At 36.1% G+C, this 23037-nt stretch overlaps 1 protein-coding gene across 3 annotated transcripts in view; it reads left to right on the top strand.

Moving 5' to 3' along the window:
- LOC149797261 (transaldolase-like) overlaps positions 1–23037 on the top strand; it is a 44221-nt gene that overhangs the window by 9974 nt on the left and 11210 nt on the right. For all 3 annotated transcript variants that reach the window (XM_089961963.1, XM_089961964.1, XM_089961962.1), the window contains exons 2-7: positions 2045–2168; positions 7629–7736; positions 9354–9485; positions 13682–13742; positions 18594–18708; positions 22846–22975. In XM_089961963.1, coding sequence (XP_089818089.1) covers positions 2045–2168; positions 7629–7736; positions 9354–9485; positions 13682–13742; positions 18594–18708; positions 22846–22975 — 670 coding nt within the window. The remainder of the gene's footprint in view (positions 1–2044; positions 2169–7628; positions 7737–9353; positions 9486–13681; positions 13743–18593; positions 18709–22845; positions 22976–23037) is intronic.

The raw sequence follows: 23037 nt of genomic DNA, 5'->3' as shown, positions 1-23037 counted from the left end.
CCTGTTCTGGTCAATAGGAGCAGTCTGTAATGGTCTAAACAGTTCAATAAAAATCATTGAAACCTAATAGGTGGTCAGTTTGAAGGTTTTTTATCTTGTCAAGGATGAGAATGGCATATGATATTAATAAATTTATCTTTCTGTGATCTATATGCTAGAAAATACAACCAATATGTCAACATATTATAAAACAGTACCACCACACCACTTAGAGACCTCGTGAAGGCGAAAAGAGCATCAAGTTGATTCATGTATCGATATTGTATCTTATTGTAGGTTGTGTATCATGAATTGTATCAGTATGTGGCAGAGGTGTATCGTTTTGCTCCTGGTATTTACTGGATTAATTGTTTTGCTGCCATGACCCAGCACTAGACAAATAACAGTGAATGCCTCAGTGGAAATGGTCATGTGTTCGATCCCTGGCTGAGTCATACCAAAGACTTACAAAAATGGTACTAACAGCTGCCTCGCTTGGTGCTCAGCATTCAGAGGCTAGTGTTAGGATTGGTTGGCCTGGTGTCAGGATAGTGTGAATGGGTGGGACATCATGCTACATGTCTGCAGCATGATGCCCCAGTGCTAGACATCACTATAAACTGCCACACTGCAGACATCATAGCGATATGACTGAAAAATTGTTAAAGCTACGTTAAAAATCCAAGTGACACACACACACACCCCTCTCTTTCTCATAAAATTATTAAGCACAGGCCAAAACTTACTTCATTTGTGCTTTGTCACTCAGGTTTTTTCACAGTCATTTTCATTTAATTTGATTTTTTAAAATTATTTTACAATCTTTTAATTATTTGAATCATATGGAGGATTTGATCATTCTCTTCTTATGCCATATGAACATATCAGGCAAGTTAAAAGATCTGTTATTTAATTGCCACCTCAAGAAGCCATAATTCTGGTCAAATAGGAATGTGGATATCTGGATATGCATCAGTCATGCATATAAATATTGTGTTCTTGCATCTGATTGGTTGGATCCATGTATATAAATGAGATCATCTTGCCCTTGATTGACAGGATCCATGTATATCAATGAGGTTATCTTGTATCTGATTGGCAGAGGTAGTGACCACTCTTAAAGTCGTATTTTTGATCTGTTGTGTTTATTATCATCAGGATCATGAATGACATCACTTATGAGCAAGAGATCATAAATATTAATTATGCCTTTATTGTTAGAAATAATTTGTGTCCAGAATTAATTAAAAGAGGTAAAATCGATATGACATTAATTAACAGGATTTGTTCTGACAAGAGTAAGTATGTCTGCTTAGTGAAGTGGTCAGCTGTTATGTAAGATGGGTGAGCGATATCAAGCCCATTTGGACCTTCTGTATTTGCATAGAATTGTGAAATAGTAATTGCTTTTGAAGATGTACATCTCTTAATGATTTAAAGCACTGAACAAGCGGTGCTTGACATGATGTGAGTAAAATGTGCTCAGTAGGTATAAAATATTTTGTGAAAAATTAACACCTGGCAGGAATAGTAGTCAGCTGACTTACAAGCAAATTAACACCTGGCAGGAATAGTAGTCAGCTGACTTACAAGCAAATTAACACCTGGCAGGAATAGTAGTCAGTTGACTTAAAAGCAAGTTAACACCTGGCAGGAATAGTAGTCCATTGACTTACAAGCAAGTTAACACCTGGCAGGAATAGTAGTCGGCAGACTTACAAGCAGCAAATTTAATTTAGTCTGTATCGTAATAATTAAACTTAATATGAACATCAGTCATAAAAAATATAGATGTCTGGCCAGCCTGTGTCTTTATGATGCATTGAAGACTAGAACATAAGTTTAGTTGATCTTGACTGCTTGGCAAGGATTTTTTCCATGCCTGCCATGACAAAATTTAAAATATGTGAGTTAAATTTAAATCAATTAACCAGAATAGATGATCAGTGTAACTCTTTTCAGGAGAGGATAAACAACAGTTCTTAAAATAGAACCCATTTAGACTACATTATATCTATTTTCTAAAAATACTTGTACAAACGTTTCCATATTTTCTTACTTTCAGCTATGAAGGCATATAAGCCCACTGATGCTACCACTAATCCATCCTTGATTCTGGCAGCAGCTAAAATGCCCAACTATCAGAGTCTTTTGGAGGAAGCTGTGGAATATGCCCAAGAAGAAGGAGGGTAGGTGTGCAGTTTTTTTTTAGAAAGAAACTTAACAAATACGTCGCTCTAGCTAGAGAGAAATCAGATCTTCTTGCTCTGCCATTCCCCCTATAACCCTGCATTGTTCTCAGGATCACTTATTTAACTCTTGTGGATCACGCTATCGAAAGAAGAAGAAAAATAGACTGCATGTTCTTCAGTTAGGAAAGCAACTTCGTTCTTTGAGGGTTTTTTATGTTAATGGAGTGACAGTAGTTTACTCATTCTAAAATGTTCCCTTGGCCCAGCTGACTTGGTTGAAGTCTTGCAGTTTCGTTTGAAATGTATTGCATGCTAGCGTTGATATTGACTGAGCCAACAAGACAGATTTTTGCACATCAACAGGCATGTGTTTTCATTGATGAGGAAAACATTCCAACTTGTGTTTTGAAACTTGAAATATGTAAGTAGCAATATGCATTTTATTAATAAAATAGATGAAATCACTTTTTCAGTATAATTTTGAAGATTGAAACTGTTGTGTTTGCATTATTTTCATCTTAAAATCAGTTTAAAGCTTTAAGTGAACCTGTCATGAGATAATAATGGCAGACATCACTGTGTCCTGGAAGTACCTCTTCATAACATGGTTGGTTTTTTTGTAATTCATTTGGCATATAAATCAAGAAAGATGTACAATTCATAAAAAGCAAAGTCTAAATATTATGTGATAGAAGATTTAGCCTAAAAATGTAAAGTTTTTATGTCAGAAAAGTATAGAACAATGCTATATTGTGGAATATACTATGAGGTCACTGTTTTCATAAATCACTCATTTTATTGAAAGTACACGAAAATTATGAAAGCAAATGTTTAACAGATGCACAGTGTTATTATGACTATATAGTCAGATATTAAAAACATAAACTTGCAATCCGTGATGGATTATTATGTGAAGCTAGAAAGTTGGATTAGTCATATTGGGAAAATCCATGTTTCTGTGAATTGATACACCCATGTGGCATGTGTGGAGCCACAACTGCTCTTGACTATGTGCCAGTTACTGAAATAAGAATCAGATAATAGTTCTGTGTAATATTTTGATACCATGATACTGTAAAAAGAGGCAATATTACAATCCAATGCAATGCTCAAGTCTTGGCTTGACCAATGCGGGTTTGAGAGAAAGTTTTCCAGTAGCTTCCTGTGTTTCTTTCTCCACCAAATACACAGGGTACTATGTATAGACAGCCTGTCATATGCTGAAACATTGGGTCAGAACCCACAACACAAAACCAAACCCATGCAAAGCTATGCAGGCAAAAGTATCCAAATATTCTTAGAGTTAATCAGCCCAGGCATTGTCACTGGCTTGCTTAATCAACATCAGCATCATATAATTTGATTTTAAGCACCCATGAAAGGTAGGTGGAAATATATTGAAGCATGCTCTTCATAAGGTCTGCATTCTACTTCCACTGTGCAGGCTCCAATGATTTTAAGTTGTATGGGCATTAAATGTTATCCTGAAACCACATAACAATTTGCTAGAAAACAATTTTTTGTTTTGGTGGGGTGGGGTCAGTTAACAATACTGCATATAATCAATGGTGACACAAGCTGTCTAAAAGCTGTAAAAGTTTTGCCCCCTCCAGCATGGTCCTATTCCATGTATTTAGTTAATATTCCCCACCATCTGCAGCTTACTGTAGAAGTTATTTTAATCACTGTAACATAAGAAAAACAATGTTCAACACAAACCTTTAAAAATGCCTTTCAGAATGACAATCAAATCCAAAAAGTGATTATCACTTACTAGTATTAAAGATGAGGACAAAGACTTCATTCATCCCAGTTATTATCGATCGACTCCAAACAGTGTACTCAACCACTACAGTGAAGCCTTTTAAAATTGCTCATTTTACAGTAACGCTTTGATTGTGAGCCTGACATGCAGGCCCTTGCTTTGTTGTTGTGACTTTTGTGAAAAATAGCTTGATTTAGCATCGTTTACAGTTTCTGAAAAATAGATGGATAAATTTGAATTATCTGGAAATAATACTAATCAGGTGCAGTTAATATATCAATATTTTAGGGTATAATATACGTATGTAGATGAACCTGGTAGATGAACTAGGGTTATCAGAGATTACTAACAGGTATATATTACCTGAAGTTTTTAAAATGTTTGCTTGGCATATGCATGATTCCTACATTATTTAAACAATAGCTGTCTTTTTATTTTATATTTTTGATCTTAGTTTCATTGTTTCAGTGGTCTGTCTCTACACATAAATTTAGTCATTCAGTTTTCTCCATTTCCAAGCAATTATACCAATGTTAGTTGGCATCCGTTAGTCTCGAGAGACGATGGAAGTGCACCCATGAGAGATGTCCTGGTTGGTGGTTGTACAGCATCTGCTGTGGCTATGGAACCCATCATGGAAGTGTCAGTCCTTGCTGCACTTGAAGGTTGAGTCTGGTGTGGGTTGGAGCTGCTTCTTCTTCCTCTGAGACTGCTTTTCATCAGCTAGCAAGCATAGCCTGTCCTCACTGGCTTTCAGACCAGTGATCAGAGCATGTCGCCAGCTGGACCTGTCTAGAGCAAGCTCTTCCCAGATTCTTGACATTGATGTCAAGGGCTTTCATGTTGCGCTTGCAGACATCCTTGAAGTGGAGATGTGGCCATCCAATCAATGTTTTGTGAGGCAAGTTTCGAATAAAGAAGGTCTTTCATCTGACATACATGGCCGAGCCATCTGATGTGACGTTGGTGTAGGAGTGTGACCATGCTGGGAATCTTGGCACATTCAAGCACCTCGTTGTTTGTTACCCAATCACTCCAGTTGATCCTGAGTATGTGTCAGAGACATCTCATATGAGAGGCGCTCAGTCTTTTCTCATGTGAGGCATACAGATTCCAGGTTTCACTAGCATAAAGGAGAGTGCTTAGCACACAGGCCTGGTACACGGAGATCTTAGTGTTCAGGATCAGCATGCTGTTGTTCCACACTCTCTGCAACAACCTGGAGAGAGTTGTTGATGCCTTTCCAATCCGCTTGTTGAGCTCAGCATCGAGTGAGAGGTTGTTGGTGATGGTAGAGCTGAGGTACATGAACTGACTACCTCAAGTTCGTAGTTGTTGATGATGATGCGTGGAGGGTCCGCATCCTGAGCCATCATGTTTGTTTTCTTTTGGCTGATGGTCAACCCAAACTCATTGCATGCTTTTGCAAAGTGGTCCATCAGGTGCTGTAGCTGAGCTTCTGTGTGAGTGGCTAGAGCAGCATCGTCTGCAAAGAGCATGTCCCAGATGGCTGCTTCATGCACTTTGCTCTTTGCCTTTAGTCATGCCAGGTTGAACAGTCTGCCGTCTGATCGTGTGTACAGGTAGATCCCTTCTGTGGACGTCTCAAAGGCGTACTTACGCAGGACAGCGTAGAAGATGCCGAAGAGCATGTCGGCAAGGACACAGCCCTGTTTCACTCCGCTGCGGATGTCAAAGGGGTCGGATGTTGAGCCATTGTACTGCACTGTGTCTTTCATGTCATCATGGAAGGACTGGATCATTCTTAGCAGCTTTGGAGGGCATCCAGTCTTTGCCAGGATTGTGAAGAGTCCATCTCTGCTGACCAGATTGAATGCCTTGGTGAGGTCTGTAAAGGCCAGGAAGAGGGGTCTGTGTTGTTCTCTGCATTTTTCCTGTAGTTGCCAGAAGGAGAACATGTTGATTGTGGACCTTTCTGTGCGGAACCTGCACTACAGCTCTGGATACACTCTGTCAGCAAGTGTCTACAGTGTGTTCTGAATGTCACGTGGAAAGACTATACCCACAATGCTGAGAAGGGATATGCTTCTGTAGTTGTCACAGTCACTTCTGTCGCCTTGCTGTCCGTTTTCAATCATCTTCCCAATGCCAAAATTGCCAAGACAAGATGGCCAAGAGTCATGGTCGGCACCCACCTTAGCACTGAAGTTGCCCAGTAATATTGAGTTCTCTTCCTTAGGAATTTTGTCGATAAGCGAGTTTAACTCATCGTAGAACTCATCCTTCGTATCTGTGGTGGCGCTTAGTGTGGGAGTGTAAACGCTGATCAGGTTGACAGGCCTGGTTGTGGTGTGGAGGCAGAGGGATAGCAGTCTTCTAGATAGCAATCTGAGAGCCCAGTGAGCATGGTCCAGACATTCCAGGTACCTAGCTTGAGGATTGGAGGTGTCCTTGTTAGTTTTCTTTTGTTATTTCTTGGTGCAGTAGTTGCAGTGTGCTTGTCAAGTACTTGTGTACCTTAAGCCCTATGCACACAGCAAGGCAGACGAACTGTGGCGGGACGGCACCTTATTGGCTGGGGGCTGCTGTGGGTGGTAGCTGTCCAGTGAGACCTATTGGTCTCTCTCACTGTCGGAAGCAACCCCTGGCGTCTGACTCTACACCAGTCGAGCGGTGACTTATAACCGGTAAACTGCTGCTTCCCGTGTTGTGTCGACACTGTGGAGCAAAGCTGGAGTGTCCTCTCTGGGGCAAAAGTCTGGGCAGGGTGATATGGAGAATCAGCTGTTGCCCATGCAGCTGATCCCCCTATCCATGCAGCTGATGGCTCCAAAGGAAAGGACAAGCTGAAACGTCATAGCACTGGCAACATCGCAGAAGTTCCCGAGATGACACTGAAAGCAGTGCCAAGTCGCCTTAGGGTCTCTGAATTTTCTGTTGGGGTTTAATCCCTTAGCCTTTCCCATGAGAAGGTATAGTCACAAGGCAGCGAATGTTTGAAGTCAGAGTTTACAATCTACTAGATGGGTATGACCCAAGGTTAATGAGCTCCATCTGCCCGAAGCATCTGGTTTTGAGGCGCCAGAAACTTGCCTTCATCCCTTCTCCAGTCAGTTTAAACAGTTAATGCCAGGCTTAGTTAAGCCACTTGTGAAGGCCTGGAGCTGGATTTGGTTGTCAGATGCTCCATCAGATGCAAGCCATTGGGGGATTTCCAAGGGAAGTGGGTGCTTATCTCCCACATCTGTCCCCGGCAATAATAACCCTTGGAACAAATACAGGTAAGATAAGCAGTGGTATATATTGTCATTTTGAAAATTCACAAAACCATTCACTACACAGATTGAATGTGTGCATTCCTCATTGGATTGCAATCATCACATTGACAGTTTGCAGAGTAGTATCATCATTATCAAAAGTTGCACTGTGTGGATTGAACCTGTGCAGTAGTCGGTATGTTGAAATAAACACATTGACAGTCTAAGGGAAAATGTAAAACTGAAAACCATTCACTTGCATAAAGAATTGTAAATAGTACAGATAATAAATGCACAATATAATTTCCATCATGCAGAAATATTGTCTGCTGAAGGTTTAAACCTGTGGCTTCATATAACCTTCAGGTATTTATGTTTGTGAAAATTTATTTTACATGACAGTTTAATTTGTAATTTCAAAGATGTCTTTCAGTATTCGCAAAGTATGATGCTTCTTGTATTCTCTTTGTGCAGGACCCTGGATGAACAGGTGGAAAATGCAATGGACAAGGTGTACGTATTGTTTGGTATCGAGATCCTAAAGATCGTCCCAGGCAGGGTTTCAACAGAGGTGGATGCCAGGTATTGAACCAAAGGCTTTTCTTTTCTAACTAGATATAATACCAAGAACTCAGGTAGATTTAATTAAGCTCAATTAAATGAGGTAGTTGTTTTGTTTGTTTTGTTTTGTTTGTTTTGTTTTGTTATTAATTTAAATTATGTTTGGATGAACAAGCTTGAGCAGTTTATACTGGGGTAAACTAATTCAACACAGAAACTTGACAAGAAGCCTATATCCATTTGGAACTAGTAAAATAAAAATATAAGTGCTAAAAATATAAAACATTAGGTGAAACAATGAATAGATCTTATTTTATTCAGTTACCTTAATATAATGAACTTGGTTTCATATGTTGTTCAATTAATTTCAAGAAAAACTGGAACTGTGTGCCCTGATTGAAGAATGTCACTTAACTCATCCTGCTGTATTTTTTACCTTTATCTTTGCTTTATATGCGTTTTTGAAGAATCCTAAACCTACCAAGCATATATTGTCTGGATTGTGCTAATGTGCCATTAAACCTTATACATACATACAGGTAGACAGACAGACAGACACCGACCCATGTAGGTAGGAAATATTAAACATTGCAGGGGATAAGGTCTGAAAATGCACACAGTTGCAGTCAAATATTCATGCACTTGTTAGGAGGAATACAACTAGATGCAGGCTGGTGAGAACAGACCAGTGTTATCTAGTCCAGTTTTGGTTACAAGTCTATTCACTGTCCCTATAAAGACCTCAAGAAAGTGATTATTAAATTGGATATCAGGCCTGTCAGCCCTTAGGATTGTACCATAAATCTTACTGAAATGATCCTTATGTTAAAGACTTACCAGATAGTAGTAGAAATCACAAAACTGTTTTGTAGCAATCAAATCCAGGTACTGACTTGTCCTTGTTTAATCACGCTGTTGCTTTTGGTATTTGTTAGAAATTATCCATCAAATGGTAACAATTAATGGCAAAAGTGACTAAAGGCCTCTTAAATAAATAATCAGCACAAAAGCATAAAAAGGAAATATTTAGAATCTTGGAAAAATAGTTGATTTGATTATGTCTCTTGGGAGGAGAGATGATTACCATTGCCATATGAAATTTAGAAAAACATCAAAGATAACGCTGATTTGAGATACTTAGTAAGAAGGAGTTCCATGGGTTCGGAGCTGCAGTTTCTGGAACTGTACTGGAAGTAATGAAGGTTTACTTGAACATAATGTTTGCCTTTTCTGCATCCGTCTCAGATCATAAGTTAACAATAGCAGTACATGATATACCATTAAACCCAACTGAAATTTGGCATTACTTGCAGAAAAATATTGACTGCCGTCCTGAGAATGTCTTATGGGTGGCAGGTCCGAGAAAGGATAAACTTTAGTTAAATTAATACTTTTTATATTGAAGCTTGTCTCTACCAGTCCTCCTTGGGGTGGATGGCGTATAAACTCAGAAAGACTAAAATGATAATGTGATATTGCAGAGTAACTTCTTTTTCAAGATTTTAACTCATCACAAAAATAGAAACTGAACACTTAATCATACTTGGCAGAAATGGCTGAGAAAAGTTTACATAAATGCTGCCTTGCCGGGGATTTGTACTTAAATATGCATGCCTTGTGTTTTTTTCTTGATTGCAGATTGTCCTTTGACAAGAAGGGGATGATTCAGAGGGCACTAAAACTGATCAAACTTTATAAGGAGGCAGGTATCAACAAGGATAGAGTTCTTATCAAGCTCTCCTCAACCTGGGAAGGGATTGAGGCTGCCAGGTATGTCATTCTGCATGTAATGAGGCTGCCAGGTATGTCATATTCTGCATGTAATGAGGCTGCCAGGTATGTCATATTCTGCATGTAATGAGACTGCCAGGTATGTCATATTCTACACGCAATATTATTGCATAACCCTTGATACAATTGACATTTTGAATATAGTCTTTGTCATGGCTGTTGCATCTTTTCTGTCTTACCTGTATTAGCTAAATACTGATTATTGGCATCACCTGTCTAAATACTTCCATATTTTGCACAGGATGCAAGCGACTGTATGTTGTCAATGTCTGCAGCTGAGGTACACCTTTTATATGTCAGTGTCTTGGTGAATATTGCCTTGAAAGTCATGAAATTTGATTTGTGCATGCAGCTTAAGGAGGAGTTCACCATAATACTGAAAGTAGGTCAGTGACTTTTCTCACTCATTAGACATTTACACTTGACGTGTTTGGTTAGTTTCTTGGATACAGTTTTTTGTACAGTCATGAGAATAGATCTGTCCACATATTCAGAGGAGTACCAAATTATCATGCCAAAAGTAGGTCTGTTTTACTTACTTATCATGCTGCATTCATCATGTACACTTATTACATTTAGGTCGGTTTCTGAGACACTTGCTTTTCAATCACAAAAATAGATCTCTGCTTGGATTCTGGAAAGTACCAGACCACAATTCAGAAAATAGGGCACTATGATCTGCTTTCATAAACCATTGATTATGTAAACTTTTCATGTTTGAGTTTCTCAGATGCTGTTGCTGTACAGTCCTGACACCAGATATGTGTATTCATCCTGAAGAGTATTCTACTATTATACACAGTCACCTCCGTCTGCTTTTTACACATCAGTGTCTGTACACTTCTTGATGTTGGGGTGAATTTCTTTGACGTATAGTTATCAAACTGGACATGAGTATTATGTAAAGAGAATTATGGCACCATGATATCTAAGAAATAATGCATTTGTGACATCTTCATTTAATATGGATCACTTTGAGTATTAACAAATACAGAATTGTTTTCTTCATAAATTTGACAGTTTCATTTCATGTTTGTAGATATTTGGTACATAATCTGTGTACTTATTAATTGATCACATGGGTATTTGGTCTATAATTAATGTACCGAATAATTATGATGTAGGCATTTGGTACATAAAATATGTACCTAGTAATTGATCATATGGGTATTTGGTCTATAATTAATGTACCGGGTAATTACTCATGTAGGCATTTGGTACATAATCTATGTACCAAGTAATTGATCACATGAGTATTTGGTCTATAATTAATGTACCGAGTAATTACTTATGTAGGTGTTTGGTATATGATTTATTTGCCTAGTAACTAATCATGTAATAATAACAATCAGGGCTCAGACTCATTCCTCATGCTCTGGCTAATGTTTGCACACAGCAGATCCTTATAGTTAAACTTAAGCATAATTGCCATACAGTTTATGAGCAGGTGGTCTTTATATACAGACTGATATAGTACTACCTGTTTATCTCTACATCCTTCGGTCTGGGGTAATACTGTCGACATAAGTGGCTGTCGAGATAAGTGTTATAGTGGGGTTGATCGTTGAAAAAAATATAAATTTAGCATGTACATCTACCTGAATTTAGTTGATACAGGGTAACTTTTCATCAGTGTGTAAGATTTACACTGTGAAAATAAACAATTGAAAATTTCATTAATTGAAGGCAAAAGACAAAACCAGTTTGAAAAACACTTGTATTCTGACAATTTATGTTTGTGCAATATACTGTACAATCCATTGTCAACAAACATGCCAACAGCATTTAGCTGCATGTACATAAATTGGCCTAGATTATAGGCTGCCTGAGACAAATATGGTAAACTTAATGAGGCTACTCAAAGGGAGGTGAAAGATAAAGAAGTCAACCATGTACATCTCTAAAACAGAATAGAGTAATACATGTAATTAAGTATATTCAATACATTAAATTCAAATGGAATATTGTTTAAAAGTTAAGGCAGTTAAAATTAGATCCTTTTAGCATAACAGGTGGAGATGTAGATAGTTCTGAATTTTATGCAAGCTTCTTCTGTTTTAGTCTTGATGGGTGTTATCTCTGTATGAGATGCTGAAACTTTTCCAAATGTCCATGTGCTTCTTCCAATATTGCCAATGAACTTGATTGTGAAAAACAAAATCTGGTCAAACAATCGCAGATTGAAAATGCCAGTGCTGGTAGACATCGTAAGCATAAAGTTACTTTTTTCAACAGAAAACGAAACTTGCACAACAAACTTAATTTGTTCCCATCTTCAATAACCTTCAGAAATGCGACAGTCAGATTTCACTACCTTTATACAAATTTGGTATCGACTTTATTTAATGAAGGGTACATTGTCTTATAAAAGATTGTAACTGACTTGTAATGAAGTGTGCATTATTTTAACTGGCTTGTTTTTATGATGGGTACATGCGAAAACAAACTTCAGAAGACCAAACATATACCCTCTTTGACAGCAGATTTAAAGTCTGGGGGGCAACATCAAATAACTGCTGGCTCATCAGGATATGTGGGAAAAAATAAAGAATTTATTCAGGTTGGGACCAAGGGCTTCTGTCAACATGTACAGTTATTTTTTAATCTCAATGTTGACATAAGCATAGCATATTTGGTAGTAATAATAGACCACGGGACTGGGACTTTGTATTTTTGTTGTCATAGACGGCTTGTCAACACAAGTAATGTCAACATAAGTGGGAGGACTGTATTTATTTATCTACAAAAGATGACAAATTTTGACTTTACATACATGTAGATATATACCTGTGTACAATGGGGATACATTTATACTTTATATACAGGTAAATGTAGTATTTATGTACACAAGGTGACAAATTTAGACTTAACATACGAACAGAAATATACTTGTAAACAAAAGGGGACAATTTGGGACTTAACATACAGGCATATATATACTTATGTTGCAACAAAGCAAAAAATTGGGACTTAACATACAGGCAGATATATACTTATGTTACAAAAGGGGAAAACTTGGGACTTAACATACAGGCAGATATATGCCTTGTTACAAAAGGGGACAACTTGGGACTTAACATACAAGCAAAACTTTATATGTAGCCATTTAGAATTGACAAACCTCAGACTTTTGTAAGGTTGCTTGAGGACTTTAAAGGGTTATAGGGCAGTTCAGAATATTAATGTTACCTTGATAACGGATTTATCTTGGATCAATTCACTGCCTGTGAAATGTAGATTCCAATGCTGTTGTGTTGTGCTGTGGTTGAACTGTCCAGGGGATAGTTTATGTACCCCTGTCTCCTGTATTGATCAGAATTTGGAGATTTGTTAAATTTATTAGGACAATGGCAATTTGAGGCAGGAAAATGTTCTCTAGACTCATTCAAGTTGTAACACAGATGTTATTGACACTCATATGTGAGATTTTGGAGTAAGTATTATGTAAAGATGTGGTTCTTTGAGACTAGTAAAGGTTTGAAAATCATGCCTCAGTTTTAAGGTATCTTTTTTATAAGCTCTCCATGAGGAAGAACACATCATATTATGATATTGGCAGTCTGTTAGTAATTTCATTTCTGCACATCAGCTTGAGTTCTTCATTTTATGAAATTGTCAGACTGCATGGATGGCTTGCACTTTGGGTAAGGAATAAGCCCATTGATTTTGAGATCAAATAGTCATAGGTCAGTGTCATTGTGATTGGAGGGAGACAAATGGTTCCCACAAAACAACCCAAAAAAACCCATTAGTTTTACATGACAGACCTGAATCAAACTTTGTGGATGGATTGCGCTAGTGGTAAGGAAGAAGCCTATTGATTTGGGGTTAAGAATATCAAAATTAAAGGTCATTGTGACTAAAAGAAAAGTGGATTTTGGAGAATAATTTTCTCTCTAGAGCAAGTACGTTGACCAAACTTTGTTAATGGCTTGCACTTAAGCAAATAAAGAAACCTATAGATTCGGGGGTCTAAACATCAGAGGTGAAGCACATGGCAAGTCTAATAAGAAAATAGTTTTCTGTACAGCATGTTTAGTTCCAGACTGCTTAACTTGACCAATGGTCCAGGTCATTGAGACCCTTTGGTCAGTTATATCTATGATCAACCATGCTTTCCTTGCACCTCTATATGAGACTATTATTCATGGTTCTTTTATTTATTTGATTTACAGAGTTTTGGAGAATGAGTATGGAATCCATTGTAATATGACACTGATGTTTAACTTCTATCAGGTAAATATATGTTAAATCCAATTCTGCCATGCTTACATTGATACATTGATAGGAAAAGTTAATGTTTTTTTTGACAATTGTAGCTTTTCAAAGAATTATCTATATCTTTGTTCTCTTGACTAAAAAATCAAATACTGTATATATCATTAAATAACTACAGACCTATAGCTCTTATGACTATTATTTCAAAAATTTATGAATGCATCAAACTGCAAAGATGTGAAGTCACAACCTCCAATAATCAGTTTGGTTTTAAAAAGCAGCATTCAACAGATTTATGTCTCTATGTCTTTAAGGAAACTGTCAGCTATTATGTAGAACATGGCAGCCCAGTGTTTGCATTCTTTTTAGATGCTATTAAGACATTTGATAGGGTTGATCATTGGACACTCTTTAAAAAGTCAATTTATATATTAAAATAACTGTCTACATAGTTCATATTTTAGTTAACTGGTATGGCAAACAGTTGTATTATGTGCGATGGGGAAATGTAATATTCAGTGCTTTCCATGTAACCAATGGGGTGAGGCAGGGGGGTATTCTTTCCCCTGTGTTATATATATATATATATATATATAGACGAGTTAAATCATCAGCTGGGTCAGTGTTACGTGGGGTTATGTCTGCCACAAATGTGTTGTTTCTTATCATATGTTTCATGTTTTGACTCAAATAAACAGCAACACAAGAAAGAGTGAAAACAACAAGCTTTGAAAAATGTAACATGTAATTTATTTCCCTGGAAAAATACTGTAAAAATGAAAAAATAACTTTAAGAATCAAATCCAAAAATAATCTAAGAATAATGCACAAATTAAATTTTAGAAGGCCTAATAATGAAATGTTCTAATGAATTCAAGTTCAAGTCCCGATGAAGAATCTAAGATGGAAGGCGATGACGTATGCTGTATCCTGTTCAATGTTGTTGTCTACAGTTCCTTGTAGAAACACAAGAAATAATCCGTTTTTTGAATTAATGAAATTTCTTTGTCCATGAATTCTGTATGAACAAACATATATTTCCAGGAATAAAAGAATCAATCCTTTTGAGTCCAAATAATTCTAAATAACTCCAAGCTTGCACAACAGAAGAACAAGTGTTATAAGCCCAGACTGAGATCTTTCTCTCTAAGCATCACTATTAAAACCAATTAATACACAATTTCAGAAATGCCTGAATTGCGAAATAGAGGGTCACATGATCATGTTTACATATAAAAAAAGTCACGTAGCCCCAGTATGACCTTGATAAAAACCAAGCATTTTACTCTAAGAATAAAATTTTAAAAAGTTGTTTACGTCATTAAAAACTATTTACAAGCCTAGGGTCACATATCCAATACAGCCTCAATCTGACACTTATTATTTTCACAATAAAAAAAATAAAAAAAGAACTTATTCACGTGGCTGTCAGTAATTTTGAATTAAGGTTGGGAACTAGGTCAGCTTTAAGTGTTTACCAAATGAACAGTCATGGTCAAACTATTTTATGGAGAAGAAAATCCAAATCATGTAAACATGATTATATTATAATAGCATGTAATAGAACAAAAAAAATTAAACTGACAAACAAACAATAAAATTAAAATAAATATAAATTAAATCAGATATACATAACACTTAACAATTTTAGTTTTGCTGATGATATGTCATTGATAAGTCCTATCACAGGTTTAATGAAATTATTAAAGAAATGTGAACAATATGCATTCGAGAATCATATCATCTATAATACAAAAACAATCAGTATGCATGGTCTTTTAGCCAACTTCTTTCAAATTACCATCTCCTCCCCCAGTGCATCTTAACAGCAATGCTCTTACGTATGTTATAAGTTATACCTATTTGGGTCATATTTTGAAATAAAGAATTCTTATCATATCTTATCTTATTGTGTGTTTAGAGATGTGCATCAGCTACTTGGTCACAATGTGATACATATCTACCAGATCTACCAGTTATGTTTCATACCTGAATTTGTCATAAAGAAATAGAAATGGAAGCATATAAATAATTTATCATATTAAATAACCATATATAAATAAACTAATTCTGATGTTTTGCCGCTGAGTGGTTTCTCTTGCATAGTAAAACCCGTCTAATAACTAAAATATCGCAGATGGATAATACTATGACAAAAGCAGCTCTGCAGAAATCATTTTAGCGTTTGTCCTCTTTAATTCATGATACAGTATATCACTTTCTCATGCTATTATGTCATTGTATTGTCATACAGACAAAGTAATGTCTTGAGATAGTCTGGCAGTAATTACAGCTATTGATGCAGCCTGGCAGTAATTACAGCTATTGATGCAGCCTGGCAGTAATTACAGCTATTGATGCAGCCTGGCAGTAATTACAGCTATTGATGCAGCTTGGCAGTAATTACAGCTATTGATGCAGCCTGGCAGTAATTACAGCTATTGATGCAGCTTGGCAGTAATTACAGCTATTGATGCAGCCTGGCAGTAATTACAGCTATTGATGCAGCTTGGCAGTAATTACAGCTATTGATGGAGTCTGGTAGTAATTACAGCTATTGATGCAGCCTGGCAGTAATTACAGCTATTGGTTGAGTCTGGTAATAATTACAGCTATTGATGGAAACTGGAAGTAAATACAGCTAATGATGCTTCAGGCAGCAATACAGATATTGTTGCAGAAAATATACGATGCCAATATGCTTTTGTAATTTTAAACCAGACCTCTTGACCTTAGAATTGATTCAAAGGACTTTTATCGCAGTGTTACACTTAACTGAGCTTATAAACATAGTGACTTGTGTATATATAAACAGATTTTGATCAGACTTTGTATTTTGTTGTTTATCAATAAATAAGTTTATATTCAGCACTCTAACATCAATGTCAAGGCTTAGGTCTTGACTGGGAGGTTGGGAGTTGGTATTATTGATGGCATAAACACTGCATGGCAGGACATTTGCTTCACTTACTGGCATAGTTAAATTGCAAAACAAGAACTGTGGCTTCTTCAACTCAACTAGAACCAGGTATATTTTCGAATACTAAGACTCCACAAGCTGTGGTACATTGTGACTTGAATGTTGCTTCTTGCTAAGTTTTTGAACCAAAAAGCAACTGTTAACCCAAGTTGCCCCAAGGATACATGTCCTGTAAATAAGCAACTCATTACCACCTCTCATTCAATATGAAGGATGCCACATCACACCAAACTGCATAAGATTATTTTTAGCTATGTTGCTTACAAGGATCTGCAGCAGTGGAGACTTATAACTGAATTTGAAAAGGGCAATAACTCTTAAAGTTTGACCTGAAAGACAAAACCTTGAAAAGGTACATCTATATTTGATAGGCAGTTCACCCACTAAATGGCATCCAATTATATTACAGGTTGTAGAGCTTTGTTGGTTACAGTAAGTGTGAATGCATAGTTAGATCGGTGAGCGGAGATGGTGATTACTGTAAGACTTTTATGGGGCAATACAAATTCTCAGTAGAGTCTAATCAGTCAGATTGCTGGAAGTCATAATAAAGACAGAAAAACTGAATTATGTTATTAGTCCAGTTTGTAAGGTGTGAACAGATATTAATGTTTTTAAATATATTTAATCTATAATGTTAAATTGAAATAAGTGGTCCTTTTTTGTTATAATCAGTCTCAGTGTAACTCGTGTTGGTTATTCTGATAAAGTGATATCAGGTACTGTACCTGACCCATATATACCTGTTAAAGAATGAACCACTACTGGAGTGTGACTGCTCTGGTGGCCTAGTGGTTAGAGCATCCACCTCAGATATGGGAGGTTGTGGGTTCGATCCATGGCCGAGTCATACCAAAGACTTACAGTAATGGTACTAACAGCTGCCTCGCTTGACACTCAGCATTAAGAGGTTAGTGTTAGGACTGGTCAGCCTGGTGTCAGGATAATGTGACTGGGTGGGATATCATGCTACATGTCTGCGGCATGATGCCCCAGTGCTAGACATTACTATAAATGGTCACACTGCAGACATTGTAGCGATATGACTGAAAAATTGTTAAAGCTATGTTAAAAATCCAAATCACACACACACACACACACACACACTACTGGAGTGTGTACCATGCCAGTGCCTACTGACAGTGAGGAATATTCTTGTCCTGTTTATTGACTTCTAAACGTTTATGATATCAGTTTCATGAAACAGTTTTTGAATGATGTTCTGCCAGAAAAAAAAATCTTTATTAAAAAGAATATAACAAATATGTATATATAGAAAAAATGTTGACCACATTTATTAAGGACTTGATAATTTAAACCTTTGTCTTATGTTATATACTTTTTAAAGAACTTTGGTATCTCAGGTTGTGGTTGCCGTAACTTTGTGGACTGTGGTAAAATAACTATTAAATATGTTATTGAAATGGATTAAAAATAGAAAATAATTTGTCACAATTTATACAGAACACATAACTGTGCTGCTTCACTTGTACACAGGTTGACTTAAAATCTCCAAACAACTACTATCTTCACTGGCAACTTAATGTTTCATAGGTAAGGCATACATGTTGCTAAGTAAATGTTATAGTTGTTTGATTGGCAGTATGCAAATGATTGATATAAATCATGCTTTGGATGTGCATTTATACAGATTATAACAGAGCATTGAAAAAGGTAACTTTGAACAGAAATTTTTAGTTTTATTCATTCCTTTCTTTCATTTATGTTTGTAAGATTTATTTATATGAATTGATTATTTTAGTTTGAATTTGAGCAAAGTATGAACCAGATAACAGGTTGTACAGTTTGATTTTCGTGTGCTTTTTGTTTCTCAATTTACTCACCTGAAGATGCACAGTCAGTAACAAATTTTATAAACCTTTTTGCAGGCTGTTGCATGTGCTGAGGCAGGGGTCACCCTTATCTCCCCTTTTGTTGGTAGAATTTATGACTGGTTTGTCCAGAACACAGACCAGAAGAAATTCACACCACTTGATGACCCAGGTATGAATATCTGATGTTAAGTTATTGATAAAAAAATTAATTTCTTGCAATAGATTATTACATTTTCACCTGACCCCCTACCTCCTTGGTCACTGACTGCCTGAATGGAAAATCTGTGTTTGTGTGCAAAATTTGATTTTATCGAATGATTTAATAAAAGTTTCATAATCACTGCCAATTCATCAGAAAATATTTATCAGAAGGATATGGTTCTAAAATGTGACATATATTTAGCTGGATTGTTGTTTGTCTGTCTGTGTCATGGGTATTTATATATATCATGTGGTCTGTGTCATTGGTATTTATATATATCATGTGGAGTACTACACTTTTCAGTGAAAAATTATGTCACTGTGAAATATATTTTATGATCCCGTGATTTGGTTAACCCTTGTGTTCAGCTCATTTTTTCAGACAAATTGTCTGTGGAGTCACATAAATTGGTATGTAATTGCATCAATAGGAATGCTGCAGCCATCAGTGAAAAACTGGGACCAATGTTTCAGTGTTCATTTATTTGTACTAACCTTGGCACTGAGTTAAGTTGCTCAAGGTTAGCTTTTGCATTGAAGTCATTTTGTTATACTGGCGTACTAGTATGTGATATCAACCGTGTACTTCAGTTTTAAATTATTAGTAGTGATATGTTTCTTCATATTCTAAGCAAGTAACATAGACCAACACCATATGCACTATTATATACAGTATTCTGTTCACAATTTTCAAAGAATGATATGCCAAATTTTGGAAGAACACAAAATTGAGGACAAAAGCTCGTCATTGTCTTGCATGTGCAGTCAACTTTCTCCAGTTGATATCTCCAAAGTCTGTTGTTGCTGAGACAAGTATTGAATTTGGTGGGTCAGTAGCTGTAGCCAAGATGATCATTAGATCAGTTTGATGTCAGCAAAATCCTTCTCATGGATGCTGATTTAGAACATGAGATATACCCAAGTTTTATATTTCTCAGTTAAGGAAAAGTCTGTTCTGCTTATCTGAACACTGTTGTCAGTTCGTATGTGACTACGGGATGTGCTGCCATCTTATTAGGAGAGCAGTTTATCGTGTGGGGAAACTCTGGTAATTTTCCCTCAGGATCCTGACAGTAGAGGTTGGATGCTTACGCATTTCCTCCTTCTCTTATCCTAATGGTTGCGTGATTAAGGAAGGCATATATATATATATATATATATATATATATATATATATATATATATATATATAGTTTTTTGTAAATTTTGTTTATCCAAGATGCTCATCTGATCACATTACTATTATACCCCACCCCACCCTGCAGATGTGGGCATCCTCAATGATGTATTGCACCCAGTAGTAACTAGTGCATGTACTGGGTAAGAGTTTCTTCCTCATGTCTTTATGATATATATATATATATATATATATATATATATATATATATATATATATATATATATATATATATATATATAGAGAGAGAGAGAGAGAGAGAGAGAGAGAGAGAGATGAAAGTTTCATCTTGCCAGGATTTCTGGTTTAGAAAGGTAGTGGAGCTTATTTCCCATATATTCTTGGAGAATTTTGTTAAAAATGTACTTTCCATATATATGTGAGCACAAATGAATGACCTTGAAAAAAAGAGGGAAAGCTGGAGAAATCTGAGTGTAACTCATTTCCAACAGAATTTTTGAATAATAAAATGTAATTTGTGCTAATTTGCCTGAAATAAGAATAATATTTCATGTAATAATACAGTACTACCCATTTATCTCAACATCCTTGGGCCTGAGGTAATAATGTCAGCATAAACAGATGTCATGATAAGTTTTATTGGGAGGGATCTGAAAAAAGATCAAAGTGAAATTTTTCTGTAATAGGTGACCTGTTTTCAGCCAGTAGGATTTACATCGAAAGAAAACAAACAATGCAGACTTTAAGTAAATGAAGACAAAACTAGTTAGAAATACACTGGTATACTGCCAACTTAAATTTATGTTACCTTTGTGTGATACAATCAATAATGCATTAAGTACATGTATATGAAAAGTCCATGAATTTTAGTATATGTTACATGTTTTATCATGTGTTGGTCATATACCTAAAGAATAAACATAATTAAAAACATGTACAGTATATATAAAGAAGTGTTAGTCCTCATTTGATCAAAGTCACGTTGTCAACAAATGTGTCATTACATAGTTAACTGCAATATTCATTGTCACCAGTATTTGTGGAGGGATAGTATCTGTTTACATGCACATTAATTGGCCTAGATTTTGGTCTTCCTGAAACAAAAGTAATCTTATTGCTGAGGCTACCAAGGGAGAAGAGGAGAATGAAAACCCGTCAACAAGTGAAAATTTCACAAATGTCTTTGTGAGATGCTACATATTTAACATCCTTCATGGCCTGATGTTTAGTTTCAAGAGATGGGAAAGTTTTTGTTTTATGCCACCATTAGTAGCAATCTTAAACATGAGGTTACGTTTTTTCCTACGAAACGAGAAACATTCACTGCACAATAAATGTGTTCCAACACTGGAGTTTGATGTTTTTTTAATATAATAAGATGAAAATTTTGTGATGACACAAAGTGGCCTTATCTGTACTGTGTTGTATATTTATAGTTTAGATAAGGTTATTTTGTGTTGTCACAAATTTTTGTTGTACATTTTTGATAAAACAGTTCCTATCACTGATAACTTTGGAAAATGCAACAATTGCAACAATTGATCAGATTCCATTGCTTTTATTCAAGTTTGGTGCTGACTTAATTTGATGAAGTGTGCATTGTTGTTACTGAAGATTGTATTTGGCTTGAATTGATGATGGGTTTGTAATTGACGTCGCCATGAAAGGCCAACTTTGGAGGACCAAACAATCACCCATTTGTTAGTGCGACAGGAACATTAAAGATTCAGAGCAAACATCAAATAATTTAGTACAGTATAACAGAATATGGGCGTGAACTGTTAGCTTGTTGGCATAAACAAATAGAAAACAAGGATTTTTTCAATTTGGGGCCAGTGACTTCCGTCAACATATACCCTTATTTTTTATCCCAATTTCAACATAAGCATGACAAATTTGTTTGTAATAATAGAATATGGGCCCAGGACTTTGTGTTTTCGTTGACATATGCAGCTTGTCGACGTAAGTGATGTTGTTATAAGTGAGTAAGATTGTAATAATGGTATATGGGAGATAGTATTTATTCAATATCAAGTTTGAAAGTGAACCTTCATTCAGAGGTCACCTGTTTCCAAAGGCCACTTTGAACTTTTCCCAGGTGTGGCTGCTGTTTCAGGTTCAACTTCATTTCACAACAGGTTGTAATATGCCTAATTTGTGAAAATCATATTTAGAGCTGTATAAAATGGAAGTGTTGCCAGTTTTGTGCAAGTTGAAAATCACATGTTTCAGGCATGTTAAGTAAGAGATACAGAATGCCTTGAGTGTTTAGTGGATCATAAAGTCAACATCCAAGGTGCAAGTTGCATTTATTTCGCATGACTGTGGAAATTTCCTGATTTTGAGTAGTATTAGTTACAAAGAAAACCATATAAATTGAAATTAAGTCCTATGGGTATGGCCAGTTTTGCAATTTACTGTGTATTTATAACTTTTCAAAATCTGCTCAACTAATTCTGATTGTGGTTTGCAAGTAATATCTTTGGTTACCCAGTTGGCCAAGCAGTCTAAAGAGCTGCTGTTACTAATCATTGCCATCTCACCCCTGTCGACTTGGGTGTAAGTCTCAGGCTCAGCCGATACATGCGAGAAAGTTTACCAGTAGCTTTCTATAGGTCAGTGGTTCTTATGGGAGTTACCTGGGTTCCTCCACCAGCTGTCATGTATAGCCTATTAAGCCTCAGAAAAATGGCATTAAACCACAAACAACAACAACTTTTTGACCAGTATTAACAGACTGAGTAATGTAGAGAGACCAACGTTGCCTCTTGCATTTTGAATACATTGGCTATGTTACTTTTAGTAATTTTAAAATGTCTTTAAAAAATTTCATTACTTGGAAGAAATGCAGGTTTTTGGTGTAATGAAACATAATTTTATTAATATAATTTTACAAATATATGTAATAGTTTACATAATTTGTAATTTTTCTTCACTTTATCACATAAATGCATTCTTTTATTGCAGGTGTGCTAAGTGTTACCCGCATCTACAACTATTACAAGAAGTATGGGTACAAGACAGTTGTGATGGGTGCCTCCTTCCGCAACATAGGTCAGATCGAAGGACTTGTTGGCTGTGACCTTCTCACGATCTCGTAAGTGTTACATTCTGTATGATTTAGTGATGAATATTCTTCCACCATGGTATTGCCAAAGA

Source organism: Sinohyriopsis cumingii, chromosome 6, assembly GCF_028554795.1.
Source record: "Sinohyriopsis cumingii isolate HCF-2022 chromosome 6, ASM2855479v2, whole genome shotgun sequence".
NCBI classification, from domain to species: Eukaryota; Metazoa; Mollusca; class Bivalvia; order Unionida; family Unionidae; genus Sinohyriopsis; species Sinohyriopsis cumingii.
The sequence above is the reverse complement of the archived record's forward strand: the minus strand, read 5'-3'. Positions and strand labels throughout refer to the sequence as shown.